General features: G+C 44.2%; 2 protein-coding genes across 4 annotated transcripts in view; one reads left to right on the top strand and one right to left on the bottom strand.

The window, feature by feature from the left end:
* cenpp (centromere protein P) overlaps nucleotides 1-16,254 on the bottom strand; it is a 246,823-nt gene extending 230,569 nt beyond the window's left edge. The window contains exons 1-4 of the mRNA XM_067998622.1: nucleotides 16,091-16,254; nucleotides 9,294-9,423; nucleotides 7,660-7,823; nucleotides 742-827 (exon numbers count right to left, since the gene is read on the bottom strand). Coding sequence (XP_067854723.1) covers nucleotides 742-827; nucleotides 7,660-7,823; nucleotides 9,294-9,415 — 372 coding nt within the window. The 5' untranslated portion in view covers nucleotides 9,416-9,423; nucleotides 16,091-16,254. The remainder of the gene's footprint in view (nucleotides 1-741; nucleotides 828-7,659; nucleotides 7,824-9,293; nucleotides 9,424-16,090) is intronic.
* Nucleotides 16,255-16,517: 263 nt separating this feature from the next.
* Nucleotides 16,518-21,157, top strand: part of nol8 (nucleolar protein 8) — a 51,984-nt gene continuing 47,344 nt past the window's right edge. Inside the window, exon 1 of one of the 3 annotated variants that reach the window (XM_067998624.1) lies at nucleotides 16,518-16,714. The gene's annotated coding sequence lies outside the window, so the exon portion shown is untranslated. Of the gene's footprint in view, nucleotides 16,951-21,157 lie in introns of all 3 variants that reach the window. The other 2 variants (XM_067998625.1, XM_067998623.1) reach the window with 2 other exon arrangements.

Consider the following 21,157-nt stretch of genomic DNA (forward strand, 5'->3'; position numbering starts at 1 on the left):
ATTGAGGGTTACTACATCATGATACTCATAGAGAATAAAACTACAACAGACACTAAGCTTGATTCAGCATCTTATCACTGCATTTTTGTGTTAACTGTTAAAATAATCCTGCACCTACACATCAGGACAATTAATCAGTTTCCTTCCGTACACAGTTAGAAGGTACATCTTGATTCTACAGTAACAGGCAGCATCAACAGAATAGGTCACAATTTGCAGTAAATTTGAATCAGGAGGAATTCTTAAACGTGTATTAATTCTTATGATATTGTTCTCGAGTATGCTGGTAGAAAATTTGAAGTGAAAATTAATCAGAAGAGAAAGTAAAGCTTAAAATATAAAGGTGAATGGACACCTGGATGTCAAAGTAAACTGTTGCCCTGTTTCCATTTTTTGGAAATTATATGACAGTTTTTCTTTATTTGTTCAAGGGATGTGGACGTCGCTGGCAAGGCCAGCATTTATTGCCCATCCCTAATTGCCCTTGAGAAGGTGGTGGTGAGCCGCCTTCTTGAACCGCTGCAGTCCATGTGGTGAAGGTTCTCCCACAGTGCTGTTAGGTAGAGAGTTCCAGGATTTTGATCCAGCGATGATGAAGGAACAGCGATATATTTCCAAGTGACAACTAATACAGTTTTTCACTATTTAACAATGATTTAGCAAAAGAAAATGAAGGGTTATTAAATAACTATTGTTTTACACTACTGGTAAACTTGAAATTTGACAGTATAATTTACATACCTGAATCTCAATTAGTTCAAATTCAAGCTCAAAATGCAATGAATGACTATAGCCTGACAGTCTGTACTGTTTTGTTTTGTCGTTACCTGTAAATAAATTAAACAAGGTGAAAAAACATTGTTAGAAAATTCATATGAACAGTTATTTGTTACCATACCAAGTAAAGCTATTTTTATTCCAATTTTTGGGAAGGGAACTTGAAACTTAGCATTTGGTATCAAGTCAGATATAGCATGAATTTGATTAGATGCAAGGCCAATCTCCCTTTACACTGTCTTAATGTTCTGTCTTAATCCTGTCCACAGTAGTTCACTTCCTGCTACACCAATGAGGCAGCTCTAACATCGAGTATACCTGTAGCCTGAAAAGATTAAAAGTTCAATGCTGATTTGTGCCAGATTATGGAATGGTTTTATGCTGTGTGTCTCCGTCCACTAAGAACTGAATTGAGACTACCAAACCCATTTCACGTAGAACTCTTACAGTTGGATCTGAGCTAGCTTCAAAGCCAGGTTCCAGAGGTGAAAGGATAACTTACTGTATGATCCAGTCCTTAATGATGAAGCAGGCCCAAATTTTACAGAAGCATAACTTTTCAGAAATTCTCAACATAAAGCTAGAACATCATCCGGAGTGGTTTATGTAAAATTGCATGCCACTTACTGCTGAATGAGTTTCAGTATACGGTTCTCATACTATTAGACAAAAACTTAACCTCCTTGAAAAACTCTAATTATCAAGGTACCGTGCAAACAAAGAAAATAATATAACGTAGTACTAACAGAAAATGCTGCATTCTGTACATAGTTTCGATACTCCATAGCATTTAACAAATGTATAATAACTTATCTGTGTTCAGTAAATAAAAGAACAAAAGAAACTCTGGAGGCATTTTCATTAATTCAAAAGCCCTTACTTCATTGTATCTTATTGTTATTTCCACTTATTGTCTTTGTAAATCCTAATTGTTCTTAAATATTCATCCTTGAGGAGCGTGACAAAATTTGAATTTTATTTATTTCACTTTTAATTGAAGAAGCAGATGTCTTTTAGCCTCAATCAGGTTGGCTTGCTGATTTAAATTGCTATTGATCACATCTATGTAGATAACAGGCTTTTTGCAATCTGAACAAGCTTATTTTTAATTTCTGTTTACACCTTAGCTACAGATCAGTTGTCTAGAAATGTAATGGGTTTGGATTTTCGCAAATACAAAAGCAATTTTCTGCTGGCAACCTCAGATAATCTATATATTGAAAATCTTACATCTGTGCATACTTCCTATCAACTTTTTACATTATAAAATCCTATGTCCGCATTTATAATGAAATTGCCTATATTGGCTCGTCATGCTGCAATCACATCCTCCCTCCAATGCCTCCACTAGCGGGCGAGTGCATTTACAGCCTTTACAAGTTCACAGGCAATTTCTATTATAAATCTAGACAGAAGAAGTTAAAAAGGAAATATAGGAAATAGAATTTGTGACTTGAAAATAGGGACTGAATTACACTTGCGCAACTTGGTCTAATTATCCTCTGCCCTTGAAACCGCTTCACCTGAAGACTACTCTTGGTCTTAACTCCCCACGTGCAATGTCACATGTCTTTAAAAGAATTAATCGGTTAGAATAGAGGCAGTTCTCTTCAGCTCCATACCATCATCTAGTCTGGTAATAGGTCAGACCAAGTACTCCATTCCATTCGCTGTGTGTGAGTTACAATATGTCATGTTATAATTCAGAGTAGAAACACTGTGCTGATACCAAAAGTGGCATATGAGGTCAAAAACAGGTAGTATCAGAGACTTTTTTTTTATATCTGCAGAAGATAAATAAGAAGCAAAAAGTAATCCAAGTGGGACGTCACCAAGGAAGAGGTAAGTGATTGGCTGGTGAGTATTTTCCTGCTGAATTTGTCTAAGGTTAGAGTTTGTGGATTCTCGGGTCTCTGTTGTGTAGCAAGGGCCCTTGAGTATATCTTTTAATTGAAGTGAAATTGGTGGGATTAATTTAATTTGAATTAATTAGTTAAAGGGTAAGTCATGTCAGGACAGCCCAGCCCCGTGTTATGCTCTTCCTGCTCTATGTGGGAAATCAGGGACCCTTCCGGTGTCCCTGACGACCATGTGTGCGGGAAATGTGTCCAGCTGCAGCTACTGACAAACCGCATTGCGGCACTGGAGCTGCGGATGGATTCATTAAGGAGCATTCGCGATGCTGAGAACGTCGTGGATAGCACGTTTAGTGAGATGGTCACACCGCAGGTAAAGGTTGTACAGGCAGGAAGTAATTGGGTGACCACCAGGCAGGCAGTGCAGGGGTCCCCTGTGGCCGTCCCCCTCTCAAACAAATATACCGCTTTGGATATTGTTGAGGGGGATGACTTATCAGGGGAAGGCAGCAGCAGCCAACTTCCTGGCACCAGGGGTAGCTCTGCTGCACAGGCTGGGAGGAAAAAGAGTGGAAGAGCTATAGTGGTAGGGGATTCTATCGTAAGGGGAACAGACAGGCGTTTCTGTGGCCGTAAACGTGACTCCAGGATGGTTTGTTGCCTCCCTGGTGACAGGGTCATGGATGTCAGTGAGCGGCTACAGGGCATTTTCAAGGGGGAGGGTGAGCAGGCAGAGGTCGTGGTCCACATTGGGACCAACGACATAGGTAGGAAGGGAGATGAGGTCCTGCATCAAGAATTTAGGGAGCTAGGTAGCAGATTAAAGAGCAGGACCTCAAAGGTTGTAATCTCTGGATTACTCCCAGTGCCACGGGCTAATGAGTATAGAAATAGGAGGATAGAACAGATGAATGCGTGGCTAAAGAGTTGGTGCAGGAGGGAGGGTTTCAGTTTCCTGGATCACTGGGCCTGCTTCTGGGGAAGGTGGGACTTGTACAAGTCGGACGGGTTGCACCTGAACCAGAGCGGGACAAATATCCTTGCGGGGAGGTTTGCTAGCACTGTTGGGGGTTTAAACTAACTTGGCAGAGGGATGGGATACAGAGTGGAGCTACAATAGGGGGTGATGTGCAGCCAAATATTGAGAAAAAAACAAGTCAGCTTGGAAGACAGGGCAAATATGTGAGGGCAAGGCTGGATGGCATCTATTTTAATGCAAGGAGTCTTGCGAATAAGGTGGATGAACTGAAGGTGTTGATAAACACATGGGAGTATGATATTGTTGCTGTCACAGAGACATGGTTGAGGGAGGGGCAAGACTGGCAGCTCAATATTCCGGGGTACAGAATCTTCAGGCAAGACAGAGGGGGAGGTATAAGAGGAGGGGGGGGTCGCAATATTAATTAAAGAATCAATTACTGCCATAAGGAGGGATGATATATTAGCAGGTTCCTCTAATGAGGCCATATGGGTGGAGCTTAAAAACAAAAAGGGGGCAAGCACTTTGATGGGAGTGTACTATAGGCCCCCAAACAGTCAGGGGGAGATAGAGGAACAGATATGTAGGCAAATCTCAGAAAATTGTGCAAATAATACGGTAATAATAGTGGGGGATTTCAACTTCCCCAATATTAACTGGGATACTCAGAATGTAAAAGGCTTAGAGGGTACAAAATTCTTAACGTGCATCCAGGAGAGCTTTTTGAGCCAGCATGTAGAAAGTCCTACAAGAGAGGGGGCGGTACTGGACCTAATTCTAGGGAATGTGGCCAGCCAAGTGGAAGAAGTGCTAGTAGGTGAGCACTTTGGTGACAGTGACCATAATTCAGTGAGATTTAAGGTGGTCATGGAAAAGGATAGGGAGGGGCCGGAAATAAAGGTTCTAAATTGGGGGAAGGCCGATTTTAATAGGATAAGGCAGGATCTGGCCAAAATGGACTGGGATCAGCTGCTTGTAGGAAAATCCGCATCGGAGCAATGGGAGTCTTTCAGAAGGGAGATTGAGACCATACAATGGCAACATGTTCCCGTAAAGGTCAAGGGTGGTTCCAAGAACTCCAGGGAACCTTGGATGTCAGGGGATATACGAGAATGGATTAGGGAAAAAAGGAGGGCTTTTGGCAGATACAAAAGGCTAAAGACGGAGGAAGCCCTAGAGGAGTACAAGAAGTGCAGGGGGATACTTAAAAAAGAAATTAGGAGATCAAGGAGGGGCCATGAAATAACACTGGCGAGCAAAATAAAGGAAAATCCTAAGATGTTTTATAAGTATATTAAGGGTAAGAGGATGACTAGGGAAAAAATAGGGCCCATTAGGGACAAAAATGGCAATCTGTGTGTGGAGCCGGCAGATGTAGGAGGGGTTCTAAATGAATTTTTTGCATCTGTTTTCACTATGGAGAAGGACGATGTAGACATAGAAATACGGCAGGGGGACTGTGATATACTCGAACATATTAACATCGAGCGGGAGGAGGTATTGGCGGTTTTAGCAGGCCTAAAAATGGATAAATCCCCAGGCCCGGACGAAATGTATCCCAGGCTACTGTGTGAGGCAAAGGAGGAGATTGCGGGGGCTCTGACACATATATTCAGAACCTCTCTGGCCACAGGGGATGTGCCAGAGGACTGGAGAACCGCTAATGTAGTACCATTATTCAAGAAGGGGAGTAGGGAAAAACCGGGGAACTACAGGCCAGTGAGCCTAACATCAGTGGTAGGAAAATTATTGGAAAAAATTCTGAAGGACAAAATTAGTCTCCACTTGGAGAAGCAAGGATTAATCAGGGATAGTCAACATGGCTTTGTCAAGGGAAGATCATGTCTGACTAATTTGATTGAATTTTTTGAGGGGGTGACTAGGTGTGTGGATGAGGGTAACGCAGTGGATGTGGTATACATGGATTTCAGTAAGGCCTTCGATAAAGTCCCCCACAGGAGACTGGTCAAGAAGGTACGAGCCCATGGAATCCAGGGTGCCTTGGCACTTTGGATACAAAACTGGCTTAGTGGCAGAAGGCAGAGGGTGATGGTCGAAGGTTGTTTTTGTGACTGGAAGCCTGTGGCCAGTGGGGTACCACAAGGATCGGTGCTGGGTCCCTTGCTGTTTGTGGTCTACATTAACAACTTGGATATGAATGTAAAAGGTATGATCAGTAAGTTCGCTGATGATACAAAAATTGGTAGGGTGGTAAATAGCGAGGAGGATAGCCTCAGTCTGCAGGACGATATAGATGGGTTGGTCAGATGGGCAGAACAGTGGCAAATGGAATTTAACCCGGAAAAGTGCGAGGTGATGCACTTTGGAGGGACTAACAAGGCAAGGGAATACACAATGAATGGGAGGACCCTAGGCAAGACAGAGGGTCAGAGGGATCTTGGTGTGCACGTTCACAGATCCCTGAAGGCGGCGGAACAGGTAGATAAGGTGGTAAAGAAGGCATATGGGATACTTGCCTTTATTAGCCGAGGCATAGAATATAAGAGCAAGGAGGTTATGATGGAGCTGTATAAAACACTGGTTAGGCCACAGCTGGAGTACTGTGTGCAGTTCTGGTCGCCACACTACAGGAAGGATGTGATCGCTTTGGAGAGGGTGCAGAGGAGATTCACCAGGATGTTACCAGGGCTGGAGCGCTTCAGCTATGAAGAGAGACTGGGAAGATTGGGTTTGTTTTCCTTGGAGCAGAGGAGGCTGAGGGGGGACATGATTGAGGTGTACAAAATTATGAGGGGCACAGATAGGATGGATACTAAGGAGCTTTTTCCCTTCGTTGAGGGTTCTATAACAAGGGGGCATAGATTCAAGGTAAAAGGCGGGAGGTTTAGAGGGGATTTGAGAAAGAACTTTTTCACCCAGAGGGTGGTTGGAGTCTGGAACTCACTGCCTGAAAGGGTTGTGGAGGCAGGAACCCTCAACATTCAAGAAGCATTTGGATGAGTACTTGAAATGCCATAGCATACAAGGCTACGGACCAAATGCTGGAATATGGGATTAGAGTAGACAGGGCTTGATGGCCGGCGCGGACACGATGGGCTGAAGGGCCTCTATCCGTGCTGTATAACTCTAAGACTCTAAGACTGCTCGATGGGTCAGAGATACCTGTTGTATTCATCTATATCACTGGGGGTTTTTAAAACATGATTCTGAGATTCTTATTGGATCGGAGTCCCCAGTTATCACAACAACTCCTCAGGTTCAGTTGAGTTGTTATGAATCCCAACATTCATATATATGCACCTTAATACGATATCTATCCTTCATCGCATTTCATTTTTATCCCTTCCTCCATCGTACCAATTTAAATCCATCCCCCACTGTCCTATTTATCCTCTCTGCAAAAACATTGGCACCAATCCCAGTTTTGATGAAGCCACCTGATCAGCTTCCTTTACCCAGAATTATAAATCAAACGTTCCCTTCCACACCATCTCTATTGTTATGCATTAATGCATCTAATCTAACTGGTCCAATGCACAGCACCAGGAGTTATCCTGAGATTGTTACCTTTGAGGTATCAAACTACAATGTAGAGCCCAACTCCTCAAATACCCTCCACAAGACCTCCTTCCTAATCTGTTCCAGGTCACCGATTCAACATGAACCATATTTGACTGTTTTTCCTCCTTTTCCAAATTTTTTCTACCTGCTCAGTTATGCCCCATGAACTGACACCAAGGAGGCAACACATTTGCAACCTCCAAATCCTGGAATCCTCCATTGCTGACCCTCATGGACAGTGGGACTCTTTTCCCCGTGGGTAATCTCTTGTTCTATGGTGACACTGTTGCTCAAAGTTATCCTACCCTGTGCCTCTGTCATTGTCTCATCATAAGTGTCAAGAACTGTACACCTATTGGACAAATCAAGACCTGCAGAATTTTCCTGTACTGTTCCTCCCATCTCCTTATGCTCTATGCAAATAGTCATTCACTTACTCCACGCTGCCTCGCAACTCCTCTCACACCCATGGGGTAATCACCTTCTGGAGTGTATCTTCTGGAAATTAAGTATTCACAAACTTACTTTTCCCCACTGTTGTTATGGTGCAATGACTGAAGCCAATACCGGTTAACTGGCTTAGGAACGCAATCTGAGATTCAGCCTGTTCAAGCTGTGCTTCCAGATCAGTACTCGAACATTTCCACGATTCAGGATTTTGCACATTGAATTTTTCTCTTTGCATATCCCTAAAGAAAAAATTAAAAAGAAATAATATAAATGAAAGGGGGGGGGGGGGGGGGGTAGTGGATAGGAGATATATAAGGTGGGGGGCTCGCAGAGCGGGTCCGGCGAGGGGTGGGGGGCCCACAGAGGGGGTGTGGGGGGGGGGCGCGCGCAGAGGGGCCAGCGTGGGGCGCGCGCAGAGGGGCCAGCGTGGGGCGCGCGCAGAGGGGCCAGCGTGGGGCGCGCGCAGAGGGGCCAGCGTGGGGCGCGCGCAGAGGGGCCAGCGTGGGGCGCGCGCAGAGGGGCCAGCGTGGGGCGCGCGCAGAGGGGCCAGCGTGGGGCGCGCGCAGAGGGGCCAGCGTGGGGCGCGCGCAGAGGGGCCAGCGTGGGGCGCGCGCAGAGGGGCCAGCGTGGGGCGCGCGCAGAGGGGCCAGCGTGGGGCGCGCGCAGAGGGGCCAGCGTGGGGCGCGCGCAGAGGGGCCAGCGTGGGGCGCGCGCAGAGGGGCCAGCGTGGGGGCGCGCAGAGGGGCCAGCGTGGGGGCGCGCAGAGGGGCCAGCGTGGGGGCGCGCAGAGGGGCCAGCGTGGGGGCGCGCAGAGGGGCCAGCGTGGGGGCGCGCAGAGGGGCCAGCGTGGGGGGGTCGAGGGGCCAGCGTGGGAGGGTAGAGGGGCCAGCGTGGGAGGTGGGAGGGTAGAGGGGCCAGCGTGGGAGGTGGGAGGGTAGAGGGGCCAGCGTGGGAGGTGGGGGGTAGAGGGGCCAGCGTGGGAGGTGGGGGGGGGGGTAGGGGGGCCAGCGTGGGAGGTGGGGGGGGGGGGTAGGGGGGCCAGCATGGGAGGTGGGGGGTAGAGGGGCCAGCGTGGGAGGTGGGGGGTAGAGGGGCCAGCGTGGGAGGTGGGGGGGAAGAGGGGCCAGCGTGGGAGGTGGGGGGGTAGAGGGGCCAGCGATGGGTGGAAGTATAGTGGGGTGAGAGAATAGTGGGAGGGGATAGTCGGGGGGTGGAGCGGGGGTGCGTGGTGGGGAAGAGAGTTGGGGAGTGGGCAGCCTGTCACCTAATTTTACATAATGTAACATTATGCTGACAGCACACCTATAGGTATAGTTCCAATGGAATGTTGAGATCACTCACTGTTTAAAAATACTAGATAAAGAGATCGGTACACTAATGGGGAAATATTAGCAAACAATTCCACTTTATTGTCGTACTTAATATGACATTTGAGAGAGCTTTATCCGTCTTTATATTATACACATCTTTTCTATTCCCTTTCTTATTTTTAATTTGTCTCCCTAAACCATTTAGCAACTCAGACCATACAACCTACTCCCAGCATCCTATTAGGCATATCTTTTTGATTATGTTTACATAAATGATCTGATGTTGTACATTGCAAATTCATGAAATATACAAATTGAACTAAGAAAATAAACTAACATTTGACTTTCTTTTGATTCAAATGAAGAAATGCTTTTGTAATTTGACTTCTTGTCACTTACATGGTTTTCACAAACGCTTCAGAATAAATTTGACTGTCTTTGGACTGTTGCTCCAAGATTCTAATCTCTTCCTGGAGAGAATGGATCTCATCTTCATAAATCTGATGCAGCCCTTTGTCCATCAGTTTTACTATATTAAAATGATACAAGATTGTATTATTCTGGATAATCTGAAAGGAATGTTTCTTTAAAAATAAAATCCAACAGCAGAAGCAGCACTGGAATAATGAATTTAGGTGTCTGCTTTGGCTTAGTGGTAGCACTCTCACAATCTAAGTCAGAAGGTCATGGGTTTAAATCTCATTCCAGAGATTTGAGCACATAATCTAAGCTGACACTTCAATGCAGTACTGAGGGAGTGCTGCACTATCAGAGGTGCCGTCCTTTGAATAAGATTTTAAACCGAGGCCCCAACTGCCCTATCAGGTGGAACAAAATGATCCCATGGTAATCTTCGAAGAGCAGGGGAGTTCTCCATGTCCTGGCCAATATTTATCCCTCACCCAACATCACTAAAAGAATATCTGGTCATTTATCTCATTGGCGTTTGTTGGACCTTGCTCTGCAGAAATTTGCTGCCACGATTCCCGATGATACTACCCTTCAAAAGCACTTCAAAAACTGTGAAGTGCTTTGGGATGTTCTGAGGTCACGAAAGGTGCTATATAAATGGATGTTCTTTCTTTTATGTACTCAGTCTATCCCAGCCAAATCTCACACTCCCACCCATTGCTCCATCTTGTACAGCTCCCATCTTCGCACCCTCAGTCTAAGAAGAGCAAACTCAGCATACCTGACATCCAACTGGCCTAGTCATCAATAACCAGATTTGACTTGATCATGTCAAGCTCAACTGCGCATCACTCGCCTCTGCCAAAACCATCATGCGAGGACAGGGACAACCTTAGAGTCCTCTTCTCCATAGCAAACCATCTTTTGGCTTCTCCATCCTGACCTCCAATTTCAACTGCCAGCAGCTCATGGATTTCTTTGTCTCTGAGATTGAGAGCATCTTGTCAGCTGACTCTGCTACTTCCACTCCTTCCTCTCCCCCAACCACCCCTTCCTCTCCCCCTACCACCCCAGCCCTGAACTGTCGTCACTTTATAGTTTCTCAACCATCTACATCCTCACTCTTTCCTCATCTTTTCCAAAAGACCTACCTGCTGATCCCGTGATTCCCTCCCCACTCCACTCCTAACCACTCAACAACCCTTCCTGGCCCCTGTAGCAGCTGACATGGTCAACGGATCCCTTTCCCTCCACCTTCAAGACCATAGTCATCTAAAGGCACTAAAAAAAGCCATGGCTCAATGGTAGCATTCTCAACTGAGTCAGAAGGTTGTGGGTTCAAGTACCACACCAGAGACTCAACCACAATAGTTCCGAGTTCTCCAGCACAGGAGTTCCTCAGGGCAGTGTCCTTGGCCCAACCATCTTCAGCTGCTTCATCAATGACCTTCCCTCCATCATAAGGTCAGAAATGGGGATGGTCGCTGATAATTGCACAGTGTTCAGTTCCATTCGCAACCCCTCAAATAATGAAGCAGTCCGTGCCCACATGCAGCAAGACCTGGGCAACATCTGGGCTTGGGCTGATAAGTGACTAGTAATATTCACACCAGACAAGTGCCAGGCAATGACCATCTCCAACAAGAGTAAGTCTAACCACCTACCCTTGACATTCAACGGCATTACCATCGCCGAATCCCCCACCATCAACATCCTGGGGGGTCACTATTGACCAGAAACTTAACTGGACCAGCCACATTCATGCTGTGGCTACAAGAACAGGTCAGAGGCTGGGTATTCTGCGGTGAGCGACTCACCTCCTAGACTCCCCAAAGCCTTTCCACCATCTACAAGGTACAAGTCAGGAGTGTGATGGAATACTCTCCACTTGCCTGGATGAGTGCAGCTCCAACAACACTCAAGAAGCTCGACACCATCCAGGACAAAGCAGCCCATCTGATTGGCACTTCATCCACCACCCTAAACATTCACTCCCTTCACCACCGGTGCACCATGGCTGCAGTGTGTACCATCCACAGGATGCACTGCAGCAACTCGCCAAGGCTTCTTCGGCAGCACCTCCCAAACCCGCGACCTCTCCCACCTGGAAGGACAAGGGCAGCAGGCACATGGGAATAACACCATCCGCACGTTCCAGTCCAAGTCACACACCATCCTGGCTTGGAAATATATCCCTGTTCCTTCTTCGTCGCTAAGTCAAAATCCTGGAACTCCCTTCCTAACAGCACTGTGGGAGAACCTTCACCACATGGACTGCAGCGGTTCAAGAAGGCGGCTCACTACCACCTTCTCAAGGGCAATTAGGGATGGGCAATAAATGCTGGCCTTGCTAGCGATGCCCACATCCCATGAATGAATTTTTAAAAAATAGCCTGGGCTGACATTTCAGTGCAGTATTAAGGGAGTGCTGCACTGTTGGAGGTGCCGTCTTTCGGATGAGACCTTAAATCGCAGCCCAGTCTTCCCTTTCAGGTGGACGCAAACGATCCCATAACACTATTCGAAGGAGAGCAGAGGAGTTCTCCCTGGTGCCCTGGCCATCACTAAACAGATTAACTGGTCATTATCTCATCAGTCTTTGGGGGACCTTGCTATGCGCAAATTGGCTGCCACGTTTCCCACATTACAACAGCAACTACATTTCGAAAGTACTTCATAGGTTGTAAAGCACTTTGGGACACCCCGAGGTCCTGAAAGTCTTTCTTTCTCTCAATCCATCTGTTGTATCTCTAATCTCCCTTTCTTCTCAAAGTTCTAGAGCCAATCTATGCCCAACTCTCCCACTCTTGTTTAAATTCCACCAGTCCAGTTCAAAATCCATAATTTCAAATTTCCCCATGGCTTTGCACCTCACTACCTCTGCAAACTCCTCCAACATCCTCTAATCCTCAACTCCAGCCGCCTGTGCATCGCTTCTCCCTTCACCCCACTATTTGTATCAGAGCTTTCAGTTGCTTCACTAAATCCCTCAACCTCTTGACTTCCCTGCCCTCCCTTAGAAACCTCTCTAAGTCCTTATGATCTAGCCTTCAGTCAACACTCCTAACCTCACTTACTTTGATCAAAGTCAGTTCCCTTTATTATTCCCTTGTAAAGCATCTTGGAGCATCTTGTATTTTGAAGGCGTATATAAATGTAAGTGTTGTTGAAATATGCATTAAATTGTACATAGAGTATTTTGTATTTATTATTGCCAAAAACAGAACTAATTTCCAAAAACTTGTAAAAATGCACTGCAGCAGAAAATATTAAATTAATGTACCCATTACAAGGTGTTACACAAGTTTGTTCAAATTATTTTACCTATACCTTAACCAAAGTTTTTCTGTTTCTCTACACAATCTTTGTCGAAGATTACAAAAATCCCTTTTCACCTCTCCCTTCCTGAAGGGAGCAAATTAAAATGTACAAAAATAGCTTTTAGATTCTTACAAAACAAGAATAATTACACAGTGCAATAGCACCATTCGCTGCCAGAACTTTGGTATTACAACAATAATTCCAAAGATTTATTATTTGTACTTCAGAGTAAAACATGAAATCCGCAAGCGGAAACTGTTTTTTTGGGCTGGAATTTGCTGAAAAAATAACGGCATGTGAACAATGCACGCTGATATTAATGTACAAATCAGCCAGCAACTTGTGGCAAGGAACATATACTCCTTGAATTGGGGATCACCACAAGCTGCTGGCCGATTTGCACCACTCTGCCGTTAGCTTCGCAAAAATGGCATCTCGCACATAACCTTCCCATGAGTTTCATGAAGTTGCTGCATTTGCACATTAATTGCCCATTAAACTTGCCACAGAAAGTTATGTCTAGTAATTAATAGCATAAATACCCTTTTAACGACGTGATAATTGTTAATGACTGCTAATCAACCTCTCTGGCCCAGAAAGTGAACAATTTGTGAACAGTGTCATTCCTTCAGGTATTGTTGAGAGATTTAAAAAATTTCAAATTTTTAATTTTTTTTCTAAATCTCATTGATCCGTCTCTTTTTTCTCTCTCTTAATCCAATCTTTTTTCCCCTCTTTTTATTTCTCTTTCTGTCCCTGATTTGACATTGAAATCACCCACCCTAATTCACCCTCCTTTTCAGTCCTTCCTCTGTTTATTTCTCAATCCTTTAATCGCATTGCTTTGGGGATATTCTGTTGGGCCCGTAATTCACCAAGGTCCCAGATGCCCCATTGCCCTCGCTGCGCCATTATCAGCTCGCACTTCCAGCAACTTAACAGGGCAAAAAAATTTTGAACTGAAGCGTGCAGGAACAAGTCTAACAGGGTACGTCGTGAGATGCCCCAATCCAGCAAATTCTGAGCCATTATTTTCTCTCCTCTTTCAGGAACCCCTGACCAAGTACATAGAATGTACAGCGTAGAGAGGCCATGTGACCCAACAGGTCGATGCCAGTGTTTATGCTCCACACGAGCCTCCTCACTCCTACTTCATTAACCCTAACTGCTATTCCTTTCTCCTTCATGTGTTTATCTAGCTTCCCCTTAAATGCAGCTATGCTAGTCATCTCAACTAGTAGGCAGTAGGCAGGCAAACAGTTCCAAAACTTCTGTGAATGCCTCTCTGCTACAAGAGGCACTATCTCAGAACGAGTTGCCAGTCTCTTTTTGCCCCTCCCTCGAGAGTTGTTTTTACAGCATTGCTTCAATTTAGAGAGGTTGATAGCTCTTTTAGAGATTCCAAACCCAATTTACCCTCCTAGTGTCTGGCAATATCTGAAAGGCCCAGCTTCCACCTCTCAAGATACCAAGGGGTTTGCCTGACCTTTGATTCCACTTATATGCAGCGCAATTGAGGTACTTAGCCCTTTGCTGTCTCAGCTAATGAGAGAAACGGTAACTACCATAGAAATATAAATTTGTGCCTCATACCCACCTTGCCGTACAAGTGTTCCTGATTATCTCCTTTCAAATTTGCTAAATGAATGCTGCATTCTTTAGATGAGGTTCACCTAGACCCTTTTCCTGGGATCACAGTTCCACATTTCAGTCCTAACAACAAGACTAGATCCGCTACATGCATAGCCTTCTGTTTATTATTTCTGAAATATTTCTAAAATTTCTGAAATATTTCCAATATTTCTGAAACTTTTACTCCTATATTCTCTGGAGTTTAGAAGAATGAGAGGTGATCTCATTGAAACATATAAGATTGAGGGGGCTTGACAGTTTAGATTGTTTCCCCTGGCTGGAGGGTCTAGAACTATTGGGCATAGTTGCAGGATAAGGGGACGGCCATTCAAGACTGAGATGAGGAGGAATTTCATCACGCAGAGGGTTGTGAATTTTTGGAATTCTCTACTCCAGATGGCTGTGGATGCTGAGTCATTGAATATATTCAAGGCTGAGATGGATAGATTTTTGGACTCTAGGGGAATCAAGGGACATGGGGATCGGGCGGGCAAGTGGAATTGAGGTCAAAGATCAGCCATGATCTGATTGAATGGCGGAGCAGGCTCGAGGTGGGTGAATGGCCTACTCCTGATCCTATTTCTTATGTTTTTATGCCAATTTTCCCTTTCAAACACTGACAGACCTCTCTCGTCACAGTTTCATCTACCTACCTTCCCCCAGCTCCCCTCTGACTAACCAACATCCTATTACCCTCTCACCATGCTCACTGCTCTCTCGTTCCAGCCAGTGACATGAAGGGGATAATGCAGGAGTGGGAGGTAGAACGGAAAACAGTGGATGGGGAGGCAGTGGGGTCTTGCAGTAGTAGGTTGCAAGCGACTGGTGGGTATGAGACTGGGGAAAAGGAGCAGCGATTCCTTGCCCTGTGCTGTCAAAACCCAGGACCACCCTCCTAGTCTGCCAGACACGGGGATTTACTTCCCAATTCTACCAGACCTGGACATCCCCACGCCCCCATTACCATACCATTGCAATACTCCCAAGCGCTCCCACTGCCCAGGCACCCTTTTGAAAAGATCCAGAGAAACCACATGTGGTCTTATTAAACCCCAGCATCGCACCCCTCTCCTACGAGCCAAAGCCCTCAATCCAGCTCCCAGTTCTGTTGAAGCCCAGTCTACCCCTCTGCAGTGCTGCCAAAACCCATAATCTTTTTTCGTCGCATGCCAATCTCCAGCAACCCAGAGGTACCTAGTAAAGCAGTCGCCTCATCAGCATTTGGTTCACCCCCATCTCCCTTTCTCTTTATTTTTCCACATTACTAGAATGCTTGCTTATGTTCTGAGCTTACCTCACTCACCTGACGAAGGAGGTAAGCTCCGAAAGCTTGTGATTTTCAAATAAAACTGTTGGACTATAACCTAGTGTTGTAAGATTGCTTACATTTGCTTACGTTTTAGTTTGCAGTTGATGAAGGATCGCACCTAAAACTTGGCTTTTCACTTAACATAACTGACCGATCTATTCCCCAAGGAGTCGAAGGTGTTTATTAGTTGTGCCCCTCTGAAAAGTGACTCACCTGACGAAGGAGATAATCTCCGAAAGCTTGTGATTTTAAAATAAAATTGTTGGACTATAACCTGGTGTTGTAAGATTCCTTACTGGAGTTATCAGCAGAGCTCCGGCATGACCTGCTCTGATTCCATTTCCCTGTTCTTCCACAACAACTACTTGCATTTATATGGCGCCTTTAACGTAGTAAAACGTCCCAAGGCGTTTGGATCGTCCCAAATCCTACCCCCTATCCTATAAAATAATAAATTGCACATAAGAATGACAGTATAAATATTTCCCCCCCAAAAAAGTCGACACTAATTAACATTTTTTACCTTCGTCCTGGGAATACCGGGGGTGCGAACTAAAACAAGCGCCCAGCAACAAAAAACCAACCCGGAAAAAAACAGCAACAGAAAACGAGCGCGACACGATTCAAAAACACAAGGAATCGCGCGGGCTCTGGACTCATCCAAATGCGAAACATCTGAAGGTAAAACCTATCAGGTATAATATCTCTACGACGCACGTTCGCCATAGCGGTTAGGTCACCGCAATTACATTTGTATATAAACAATATACTATTTATTTTTATCGGCAACGATTTAACCATGGTAAAACTCTGTTGATTTTATTATTTTCTTTTGATTTCCGCATCCCCGACCTATGAATTTGTGTTTGTTCCCTGCAGCATTTCCTTCCTGTGTTACACCATTAAACGGCCCTTTAATGACAGGGAGTGTTTTGTATTGAAAGAAAACTGATTTTTTTAAAAATGTTTTGTTAGTAATAATCATGTGATCCGCGGCTGCTGATTAGCGCCCAGCTTAATGTTTTTTTCCCCGGAGTGACTCTCACTTGACGCGTTCTATTTTACTACTTCTCTTTACTCGCGGAACTAAAAGTGGTTGAACAGGACGGTAAGGGTCGCACCGCACCGCACCGCAAACTATGGCAACGTGAGTGGGAAAGTGCACGGGTTGAGGTTTTCGGGAAAGTGGTTTGTCTGGACAGTCTCATTTTCAGTAACGTAACAATAACGATAATATCTTTCATATTTGAGCGCTGTTTGAGCAAGATACTGAGTTTATAAATGTCGGTTTAAAACAAAAGATCTTCGTTAATACCATGTGATTGAAGCGATCAAAATAACGAGATCAGGATCGTCTAATCGCGTGGCCTGTTTTTTTTCAACGTAGGTTGTAATTTTATTGACTACTAGTACTTTACAATCGATTTTGTTTTCTGAGATGCTGCTTACGTTTTTGTGTGCAGTGACAGGAGGGGAAGCCTCAGTGAGGCTGGACATTTGTGGCACAGCTAGCTGTATTGGGCGCAATGAACCTATTAGAGTGGACTGAACAATGGTAAATAAAATGCTGATAAGTGCAGGTAGAAAATAAAACGGACAATCGACATACTTCATGATTAGTATTGAAATAGCTAAGGATGAAGTTGAAAGAGACCGAGGAGTTTTAGTAAACTTGATGCTCAACATATTTAGCCAATGCAAAGTAGCAATCAACAATATAATTCAAGACATTAGAAGAGAAAATAAATCTAAAGTCATGCCACTTAAATGCCATTGATAGGGGAGTCCTATTTCAAATAAGGTTTATTCTATCCAGACTGATTACTTCCAGTAAGCAGCAGCAATTTAAGTAGCCACTATTGGTGTAGCTGCACCCTCCTCCCAAATATATATTTTTAATATTGAATGGAACAGATCTCTGATTGGCCACAATGGATTTGGACATAGCTGAACAATTTAACTTTCTCATGGAGCTTAATCAGCTAAAAATTAGATTTGCAATCCCTATAAATATAGCATTAAAAGCATTGTCATAATGGTTTTATGGGTGAATGCACCATCTGGTGTGGTACTGAGCTAGAGAGGAGAAATAACAGCCAGGATTTCCACCTCATTTTGTTATCCAGCAGGCCGCGATGAAAGATGAGGACACAGTTGTATGTGATGCCCATGGTTGAAAAGTCTGACAGTCAGTTCACATGTAACTAATTGGTTCTTGATTATGTTTAAGTCATTTAAGACATTTTGCCTTTTAAGTCATTGCTTGCAAAATTGATTATGAAAACAGACATTTAATGTTCTCTGTAGCACTACTCTAGCTCAAAAATAGGATCAAGTAAAGTTTGCTCCACTGTAACTATACTGTAAGGTACAATACTGTAGACTCATGGGTAAGGTCAGAGCATGTGGAGTCAGGGGACAGGTAGCAGAATGGATAGCAAGCTGGCCACAAAACAGAAAACAGAGAGTGGCGGTTAAGGGTAGTTACTCAGACTGGCCAAAGGTGGTAAGTGGTGTTGACACTGTGGTTCATGATTTACATTAACGATTTGGATTCGGGAATCGGAAATACAATTTCAAAATTTGCAGACAACACCAAATTGGGGGTTGTAGTTGATACAAAAGAAGAATGTGTCAAAATGATGCAAGAAGACATTAATGGGCGTGTAATTGGCAAATGATTTTCAATATGGATAAGTGCTAGGTGGTACATTTTGGTAGGAAGAACAAGGGGGCCACATACTCCTTGGATAATGAGAGACTAAATGGGATAGAGGAGCAAAGGGATCCAGAGATACAGATACACAAATCTCTAAAAGTAGTGACACAGGTTAATAAAGTCATAAAAAAGGCAAATCAAGCACAAGGGTTCATTTCTAGAAGGATAGAATTGAAAAGCAAAGAAGTTATGTTAAACTTGTATAGAACCTTGGTTAGACCACATGGGAGTATTGGGTACAGTTCTGGTCTCCATATTATAAAAAGAGTATCGAGGCATTGGAGAGGATGAAAAAAGGATTCACAAGGATGACATCGGAACTGAAAGGATATACTTATCAGGAAAGGCTGAACAGGCCGGAACTCTTTTTTTTCCCCTCTAGAAAATAAAAGCCTGAGGGGTGACCTGATAGAAGTCTTTAAGATAATGATAGGGTAGATGGTGAGAAAATGTTTCCACTTGTGGGGGAGTCCAAAACTAGAGGTCATAAATATAAAATTGTCGCTAATAAATCCAGTAGGGCATTAAGGAGAAACTTCTTTACTCAGAGTGGTAAGAATGTGGAACGTGCTACCACAAGGAGTATTTGAGGCAAATAGCATAGATGCTTTTAAGGGGAAGCTAGATAAGCACATGAGGGAGAAAGGAATAGAAGGTTACCTGGAAAAGGTTAGATGAAGTAGGGAGGGAGGGAGGAGGCTCGTGTGGAGCATAGACTGGTTGGGCTGAATAACCTGTTTCTGTGCTGTAACTCGATGAAAGGTTTTACAATTTATGGCAATAGGTCACTAGAGGGGAGTATAACATGGTAATGTTGTCGGCATCAGAACACCAGTCCATGATTTTATCTAAAAGTATACTTCAGATGAAAACTAAACTTAATTTTCCTTTTTGTGATGTATCTTGTTTTTTTTCAACTCTCATGCATAATTCCCTAACCTAGAGGCAACAAAATAATATTTCCCAAACTTCTCTCAATGCTGCTTTGAACTGGCCAGTTCCATGAAAATTATGCTGCTTAAAGTATAAATTGATTTCTTCCATCTGGAGAAGTTTAGTGGCAGCTCAACTTAGCAAGTTGAGATCAGGAGCTTTCTATGGGAAATTATGTAGGAAAACATGAAGCACACAAACGTATTGCATTGCCAAGACACCAACATAAAGGCATTTTTAAAATCCCCATATGTAGTACTTTGTAGAAGGTGATTTGCTTCCAACAGTCTGCCGGGGAAGGGCCTTAGAGCCACTACGAAATTGAATTCCAGTGTCCGGCAGCACATGCGAGTGTGGTTCCAGTGTCTAGCAGCATTGCGAGTGAGGATGGGTCTGTCAGCCCTGAGGGGCTGATGCGTAACAGCACTAAGGGGTAATCTATGAAAACAATTTGGACGCTATAAGTGTTGAACGGTAAAACCAACATTAGCCCCAGATAACCTCCAGAGGATTTGGAGTGTATAAAAGGTTACAAAGCTAAATTAAATGTACAGTATTGTGTCCCTCCCATCAGTCAGACTCTGTCCCAGTGAACTAGTTTCTTTCCTAAACTGATGATGTGTCTCTGCTGCCGTCTGTTGCTGGAGCATCGGATCAGTGAGGGTTACAGAGCAATTTGAATCCGCCAGTCAGTTTTCGCTAGTGTGGTTTTACTGTGTCAATTTCAACTTGAAGCGTTTTTCAGAAACCTTTTAATTCCAGCTCTGGGTTTTGTTCCGATCTGGTAGGAAAATTTTCAGTAAAGTAGTTTCTCTGCCCTGGTTCAGTGTTTGATTAAATTGACCTCACCAAATCCCTGTACAATTGTAGTAAGACTTCCTTACTCTTGTACTCCAACCCCCTTGCAATAAAGGCCAACATGCCATTTGCCTTCCTAATTGTTTGCTGTGCCTGCATGCGAACTTTTTATGTTTCTTGTACGAGGACACCCAAATCTCTCTGAACACCAACATTTAATAGTTTCTCACCATTTAAAAAATATTCTGTTTTTCTACTCTTCCCACCAAAGTGAATAACCTCACATTTCCCCACATTATACTCCATCTGCCACCTTGCCCACTCACTTAACCTGTCTATATCCCTTTGCAGACTTTTCGCATCCTCCTCACAACTTACTTTCGCACCTAGCTTTCTATCGTCAGCAAACTTGGATACATTACATTCTGTCCCTTCATCTAAGTCTTGAATATAAGTTGTAAATTATTGAGACCCAAGCACCGATCCTTGCAGCACCCCACTAGTTACAGCCTGCCAACCTGAAAATGACCCGTTTATTCCTACTCTCTGTTTTCTGTCCGGTAACCAATCCTCCATCCATGCTAATAAATTACCCCCAACCCCATGAGCCCTTATCTTGTGTAACAACCTTTTATGTGGCACCTCATCAAATGCCTTTTGGAAATCCAAATATACTACATCCACTGATTCCCCTTTATCTACCCCGCTAGTTACATCATCAAAAAACTCTAATAAATTAATCAAACGTGATTTCCCTTTCATGAAACCATGTCCACTCTGCCCAATCATATTGTGATTTTCTAAGTGCCCTGTTACCACTGCCTTAATAATGGATTCCAGCATTTTTCCAATGACTCATCTCAGGCTAACTGGCCTGCAGTTCCATGTTTTCTCTTTCCCTCCTTTCTTGAATAGTGGTACTAAATTTGCTACCTTCCAATCCGCTGGGACTGTTCCAGAATCTAGGGAATTTTGGAAGATCACAACCAATGCATCCACTATCACTGCAGCCACCTCTTTTAGAACCCTCAGATGTAGGCCATCAGGTCCACAGGATTTATCGGCTCTTAGTCCCATTAGTTTCTCCAGTACTTTTTCTCCACTTAAGTTCCTCACTCTCATTAGCCCCTTGGTTCCCCA

This window comes from Heptranchias perlo, chromosome 17 (genome assembly GCF_035084215.1).
Source record: "Heptranchias perlo isolate sHepPer1 chromosome 17, sHepPer1.hap1, whole genome shotgun sequence".
Taxonomy (NCBI): Eukaryota; Metazoa; Chordata; class Chondrichthyes; order Hexanchiformes; family Hexanchidae; genus Heptranchias; species Heptranchias perlo.